The sequence below is a fragment of the Cynocephalus volans genome, chromosome 17 (assembly GCF_027409185.1).
Source record: "Cynocephalus volans isolate mCynVol1 chromosome 17, mCynVol1.pri, whole genome shotgun sequence".
Classification (NCBI taxonomy): Eukaryota; Metazoa; Chordata; class Mammalia; order Dermoptera; family Cynocephalidae; genus Cynocephalus; species Cynocephalus volans.
The window spans coordinates 14,679,598-14,687,840 of NC_084476.1; the positions used below are offsets into that span (position 1 = coordinate 14,679,598).

Sequence of the window (8,243 nt, forward strand, 5' to 3'; positions counted from 1 at the left end):
TAAATCTATGTGTCCTCAATAACAAAGTTTAAATATATATATATATATATATATATATATATATATATATATAAGCGAGAATTGATATGTAAAAGGAAGAAAAAAAGAATTCCACAATTATAATGATGCAACATGTTTTGCATAAGATTGTGCAAATATGAGAGATGCTGAACAAGCAGCCAAAGATTAATTAAGGATAAAGCTCTAACGACCCACATAACACACTTGATCTAGTTAACAAATTAAGAACACTGTACATAACAGCAGAATATGTACTATTTTACAACTATACAGAGTTGTCAGCCATATAATAATTTTAGGAACTATATCCCACAGTTCTCATGACTGAAATAAGAGGATTTAGTGACTGTCATTTAAAGAAGTTAGCTCTATTGACAAATATTTCTAGGGCCTGTTTTATATCTCTGTTCCTCAGGCTGTAGATGAAGGGGTTCAGCATGGGGGTAACTACTGTATAGATGACAGAAGCAATCATGTCCTTGTCATTGGAGTTCCATGATGAAGAGAAAAAGTAAACACCTGCAAGTGTCCCGTAGTATAAAGACATCACAAACAGATGGGATCCACAGGTAGAAAAGGTTTTAAAGAACTTTTTAGTTGAGGGGACCCTCAGGACAGTGGTTACTATACGGATATAAGAGCACAAGATACTAATCAAAGGCAGGATGAAAAGCATTCCTCCCTCGGTGAAGATGACCAGCTCACTGAGGGAGATGTCTGAGCAGCTCAGCTTCAGGAGGGCAGCGAGGTCACAGAAGAAGTGGGGGATGGTATTGTCAGCACAGAAGGACAGCTGTACCAGAAGAAGGGTGTGCAACAGGGCATGGACACAGCAGACGAACCAGGACCCAGCTACTAGTAAGACACACAGCTCCTCCCTCATGACAGAGATGTAGTGGAGTGGGTGACAGATGGCCACATACCTGTCATATGCCATCACTGCAAGGAGGAAATTGTCAAGACAACCAAACAGTATGAAAAAATACATCTGAGAAATGCACCCCACATAGGGTATCGATCTGTACTTAGTCTGCATGCCCATCAACATCTTAGGGACAGTGACTGATGAGATAGAGACGTCAGTGAGGGCCAGGTGGCTGAGGAAGAAGTACATGGGGGTGTGGAGGCGAGAGTCCAGCCTGATGAGCAGCATGATGAGCAGGTTCCCCAGCACCGTGGTCAGGTACATGCCCAGGAACAGGGTGAAGAACACGCCCTGCTGCTCCGGCAGGATGGGGAGCCCCAGGAGGAGGAACTGGGACACGCAGCTCTGGTTCTCCCTCCTCATGCTGCTCTTCTCTCTGTTGGGAATTGGTGGAAGTGAAGAATGTCAGTGAACATGGACATAACATTGTAGTAACGTCCTTTTAGTATGAAAATTTTTAAATTTAGCGACACTTCTCTTTGTTTTTCACATTTACTGGTCAATCAATCACACATCTGTCCCATTGTAGTTCTGATGAAACCTCCAACCCTCTCGTTAACCATGTCTTTTTCCAAAAGAATCAAAAGAGCATTAATTCCTTATTGGACATGTATTTATCTACCAAGATCCTTGTCCCAGGTCCTACACTAACTACCAAGTATATGAGTACCTAGTAATGAACAAGATATGCAAAGTCTCTGCATTCTTTACATCAGGGTAGATTCAACCCTTAGCAATTTACGATGATTGAAATGTGAAGTGGATACCAGGAATCAGGCATCAGTTATTTTTTTTTATTTTAAGCTGAAGAGTAATATTTATTTATTTTATTTTCTGCAGGATAATTTAGCCTCTCTTAGCCAGATATAGGAGGAAATTACTGTGCAATCTCACTTGTATGTTGAATCTTTAAAAAATAAAAAGTCGAATACATAGAAATAGAGAATGAAATGGTGTTTATCAGTTATTTTCTTTTAAAAGGAAGTTGAAACCTCCCAAGTTCTAACTAATTACTAAAGGTTTCTCATAGGATTACAGTGTAATGGCTTGGTTCTGCCTGTTTTGAATTATTTAAAATTTGCTGTTACCAAAAGTGTCCAATTCAAGTTTCCAAACCAACCTTAATAATAGTTCTAGTAACTATTCTACATGTTTTACACGTACTTTCTAAATAAGTCTTCACCATAGTCCTAATAAATGGGTATTATTCCACTGATTTTAACAATAATAAAACAATAACTGACAGCATTAAATGTGTAATTAACTAAAACAAATGAAATCACAATATATGTCTACCTGGCCAGAATTCATGCTCTGAATAGAAATCAAGTCCCCTATTAGAATATTCAAAGAAGCTGTATTTTATATTTGTCAAAAAAGTTCGTAGCTTCCTACTTAGAAAAAATTACCATTTGCATTTATGTATCACACAATTTAGAAAAGAATTGTGTATGCTTTAACTTCTCTCAAACAATAAATATATATTTAGAGGTGTGTTATATAAGACAAATATTACATCCTTTATTTCATAGGTGTAAAGAAGACAATCAGGCCAAAGAGATAAAAACACTGACTTAAGGTCACTTAGCTGTTTGACAGTGAATTCCAGATGCAACATTTCCTTTTTTTTCTTTTAGCATTTTCTTTCTTTTTTTTTTTTGATTGAAATGTAATTCATTATACATATTTGTGGGGTACAGATATGAGTGTCAATACTTGTGTACAATGTGCGAAGATCAAGTCAGGATAATTAGTGTATTCATCATTACAAGATGTAATAAATTCTTTGTGTTGAGGAGACTTGGTCTCCTCTCTACTAGTCATTGGCAACCTGCTAACATGATGCAAATTATTGTTAATTATAGGTCCCTAGATCAGCCGTACATCAATAGAACTTATATTTCCTACTTAGCTGTTTCACGTCTATTAACCCATCTCTTGGTATGTCCCTTCCCCTTTCATACCTCTAGAAACAACAGTTTTGTTATCTCCTTCTGAAGGTTCAATGCATTATTATGATTGTTCTTTTTCTTTCTTTCTTTCTTTCTTTCTTTCATACCCACTATGAGTGAGGATATGTGATATTTCTCTATCAACTCAAAATGAATTAAAGAGTAACGTATAAGACCTGAAACTATAAAACTCCAAGAGGAAAACACTTCAGGATGTAGGACTGGTCAAAGACTTTATGAATAAGTCCCCAAAAGCATAGGAAACAAAAGAATAAATGAACAAATGGGACTAGATCAAACTAAAAATCTTCTGCACAGCAAAGGAAACAAGCAACAGAGTGAAAAGACAACCTACAGAATGGGAGAAAATATTTGCAAACTATGCTTCCAACAAAGGATTAATATCCAGAATACACCAAGAACTCAAACAAATTAACAATAAACAAGCAAACAAACAAATAATCTGATTAAAAAATGGGCAAAGGAGCTGAATAGACATTTCTTAAAGGAAGACATACAAATGGCCAACAGGTCCATGAAAAAATGTTCAACATCACTTATCATTTGGAAAATGCAAATCAAAACCACACTGAGATATCACCTTACTCCAGTCAGATTCCATATTTCTTTGAGAATTTGGGTTAGAGTTTAGGATTACAAAACACATACCCCTGAAGAGAGAATAAAGACGGTTGTCCTCACTCCAGAATAGGAGCAAGACAACCAGTCCCCTTAGGGACCATGTACCTGCTCAGGGGCACAGGTTACCTCAGCTCATGGCCACCCAGAAGGTCAGTGTCTGTATCCACATGTGGAGGCCTGGCAGCTCACTGGAATATGCTGTGCCAGTGCTCAACCAGAAGAAAATCAGGGGGCAGACCAACCAGGAATCTCGATGCAGGCGGGATGCTGCATGAAGGAGAAAGCTGGGCCCATGAGCTGTGAACAGGACACGACCTTGAAGTATGAGGGAAAGCCTTTGGATGGGCCAGTTTTTTTCTGACAGCTACCTGTCCTTCCCTAGACAGTGGTGAAATAAGAAACTTCCATGACACATACTTTGGATTTGAGGTAACACCATAAAAATACCTCGTTTCGTGTGAGCACCAAGTGTCAGGCATGGTGCTGAATAATTTGTGTGTATTGTCTCATTTATTCCTCATAATACCATTAGAAAGTACTAATAATTACCTTTCAATTACCAGTGAGGAATCTGGATCTCAGAGAGATGAGGTCATTTCCCAAGGTCACAAACATGTACAAGAGCCAGACTTAGGATTGGGCTCAAGTCTGACTTACTGCAGACAATGAGCTGTTATCCTTTGGATAAGAGCTGCCCAGTGGTGAAAATGCACATGAGCCTACCTGCCCAATGCAGAAATATGACCACTGTTGAAAGACAGTTGAGGAAATATTTGAATTTATAGGGGCCATCAAGAAGCCCCTAAAACATACACACGAAACACACACAGACACCTACACATGCACACACTTAAATTGCTGATTAGTGATTTCTTGCCGCTTGTGATCTACAGTGACCCTAAGGAAAGGACAGTTAAACACAGTCATAAAAACACAACTCATAAATAATACACAAGGTTTGATGAACAAAACACAAAAAATGCACACAACCACACACAAACACTTGTTTGTTTTAACATAAACATAACAGTACCAGCAGCATATAAAAATCACAAATCAGATGTATAAACTCATACTCTGAATATAGACTCACACAATCAAACACACATACTAAGCAACAAAAACACAGGGTCAAACACATCATACAAAATTTAAAAAAAAAAAATACCAATTGTACACACATGCCTCTTCCCAGACAGGCAGCAACAACACACGTGATCAACACATGCACTCTCTTTGCAGAATAAGTGTCGGGCACCCACTGACCTGAGCTCAGCACAGGTGAAGGTGGTCAGTCAATGAGTCACCAGGGCCCATTTTACTCACAGGCACCAGCACATACACATTACCTACAACTGAAACAAATACCAAACACACACCACCCTCTTTCAAACACATGCAATCATACAAGAAAACAACTCATAAACAAAACACAAGATCACGCAGCCCACATCTCTGAGTGGAGATTGCAAGACGTCTTTCCTATGGCTGGTCATGAATAAATGTAGAAAAGTTCTGCTCCAGATTGCTGAATACAACTATCTCTCTTCAGACTCTGCAATCTGGAGCAGGACATTTCATATTTACTTAACTATGATATGGGGCAAATATTTGAAATCAAAGGGACTAATTAGAAGATCCTAAAACACATACAGAACTGGCCTACTCTTGTTTAATGTGAACCTATTTAGAATTATATGTGCTAGGTCTAGAAAGAAAATGAATCAGAGTGGGAGTCAATTACATATCACACACTCACACACACACACACACACACACACACACACACACACACACACAGACAAGACTCATGAAGAAAAGATACATATACCTCCACTAAACATGTAAAGAAACACCACACAGAATGCATATGGAACATATATGGAATATATATCCAGACCTCTAGACAAAGAGATGCTAATCACTCACCTAGAATTCCCAGCTCACTCTGACCCCCGCCAGTCCTTGGTGAGCTCAGTAATCTCCTAATCCAAACAGATTTCTGAGTCTTCAGCTTCTGCTGAGGACACCAGGAACAAAAAAGTAACAAGTGAGCCTCTATAGGCACAGGGCCTCCTGATCTTTATATGTCTGTCCTGTAGCTCCAGAGCAGTAGGCAGGAGGATACCATTTTGCAGACCACAGAGAGGACTCTGAAAAAGTCCCTAAGTCCCTGGTTAAGGAAAGAATCAAAGCAGACTAATTGTCTCCAATTCCTGCCAGACCTTGGGGAGGAGCCTGTGCCGGAGGGACTCAGAAGGCATTGAACTGTTGAACTCACCTGAGAAGGTATCCTAGAAATCAGAGACACCCTGGGCTCTCATCTAATTGTTTCATATTTCTAGCTGGAAAGTAAGAGTGGCTAAATCATCCTCCAATCCTGATATAGCCAATGCGCTGGGTCAGCCTCTCCCAAAATCACATTATGATCCAGATATAGAAAGTTTGGCTTTTGCAAACTTCTATACCACTTATACTTGCTACCATGAGAGCACAAATCCAGCTTTAACTTCACATCCTAAAAGTATCTTATCTCCCTTAGGAGACACTGCATGGAACAGAGATTTTCCAAGAGAATATAGAATGGGGAAATTAAGCCTTTGAGCTCAAGACTCAGAGAGAACTATGCTAGGATATGCTAGTCATTAATTTTTGACCCTGAGCAAGCAAAGTAACCTCTCAGCCTTCTTTCACAAGCTGTAAAATGCATATAATAACTGCATTGCCATTATGAAGTTATTAATGTTAAATGAGATAATACATCCTGAGCACATAATAAATGAATAATAAATATCACCTCTCCCTATGATAATCTTTGTAAATTCCAAAAAATATTTCTAAAATGGTTGATATTAATATACTATCGATATTGAATGAATGACTGAATTAATTGATTAATGAATTCTTCAGAACTCAATAAGGACATTTTCCTCTCTAAGAAATATCTAATCTGTCACCACAGAACAATAAAATGATGTGATTCAAATTTTAGTAGATCAGTAAATGCACTTACATTCCCCCTTTCTTTAAGAAGTATTAATCAACACTCCCATTGGCTACATAACTACCTGGGTATCCTTCAGGCTTTTCAGAAATTGGCCATTTTTGTAGGGTCATTGTCAAGGATTTCTCATCCACATTTTTTTTTTGACCGGTAAGGGGATCACAACTCTCGGCGTGGTGTGGTCCACACCACGCCCAGCCAGTGAGCGCAGGGGCCATCCCTACATAGGGTCCGAACCCGCGGCCTTGGTGGTACGAGTGCTGCACTCTCCCGAGTGAGCCACAGGGCTGGATCACCTCATCCACATTTTTAAAAGTCCTCAGCTTTCACACCCAGATTTTACCACACATAAAATCTTCCCTACAATCTGAGGCATATTTCTTTCCCTATAAGCACCTCTAGGACAAAGTCATATAGTTTACTTGTTTCCTCTCCCCCACCACTTGGAGCCTAGCACAGGTCATGATGCAGAGAATGGGCTTGTTAGATGTCATATTTTGGCCCTCAATCTCTTTCATCCAGGCAGAAAGACAACTGAAGTCACCCCCCAAAACCAATGCCTAGCCCAAAGAAACATTTATTTCTCCATCTTTTAATTCTTGGGTTAAGAATTGTAGTCAAATTATCAAAAGTCAAAGACAAAGACAGAATTCTAAACTCAGCAAGAGAAAAGCATTGTCACCTATTAGGGAATCTCCATAACTCTAACAGCAGACTTCTCAACAGAAACCTTAAAGGCCAGAAGAGGATGGGTGTAGTGGATTGGATTATATCCCCTCAAAACTCATAGAAGCTTGAACTGTGCCCTTCAAGTTTCACGTGTCAGAAGCTTAGCCCCCACTGTGACTGTTAAGAGGGTGGGAAGTTCTATTATGGTAATTGAAAGGTGGAGTCTTGAAGAGGTGTTTGGATTGTAACACCATGCAGTAGTGAATGGATTAAAAATGGTGGTCAGGGGCATGGTTCCACGAGCTTTAAAAGAAGAAGAGAGTCTGTCCTTTGCTCTTTCTTGCTCTTTCTGCTCTCTCTGTTTCCACCATCTTGCAATGTGAGACCTCTGAGTCACTGTTGCAACCACCAGATGGACTTTGGACTTCTCAGGCTTAGAAACTATAAGTAATAAATTTGATTTTCTTTAGAAAATTTCCAGTTACATGTATTTTGTTATAATCATAGAAATGGACTAATACAGAAACTTGGTACTAGAGAAGTGGGGTGTTGCTTATACAGATACTTGAAAATATGGAAATGGCTTTGGAACAGGGTGTAGAGGAAAGGTTGGAGGAGTCGGAGAACACAAAAAAGATGAAGGAAAGTTTGGCATCTTAGAGACTGGTAACGTGTGGTGAGTAGAATACTGATAGAAATATGGTCAGTAAAGGTCATTCTGAAAAGGTCTCAGATGTAAATGAGAAGGGTCTTATTGGAAACTGGGGCAAAGCTCACCCTTGCTGTGAACTGGCAGTGAACTTGGCTGCATTGTCTTGATGCCCTAGGACTTTGTGGAAGTTGGAACTTAAGGGTTGTGCACCAGAGTACTTGGCAGAAGAAATTTCTAAGCAGAAATATTCAGAAACATTCAGAAATTTCTAAGCGGAACATTCAGAAAGCAGCATGGCTACATGTAACAGCCTATGCTGAGTTACAGCAGCAAAGGCATGACATAAAGCCAGAATTTAAAAGGGAAGCAGAGCATAAA

General features: G+C 39.2%; 1 protein-coding gene across 1 annotated transcript; it reads right to left on the bottom strand.

Moving 5' to 3' along the window:
* Nucleotides 1–370: 370 nt before the first annotated feature.
* On the bottom strand, nucleotides 371–1,309 carry LOC134365479 (olfactory receptor 1J4-like). The gene has a single exon (XM_063081594.1). It carries the CDS (start codon nucleotides 1,307–1,309, stop codon nucleotides 371–373), a length of 939 nt encoding a protein of 312 aa, XP_062937664.1.
* Between the last annotated feature and the right edge of the window lie 6,934 nt (nucleotides 1,310–8,243).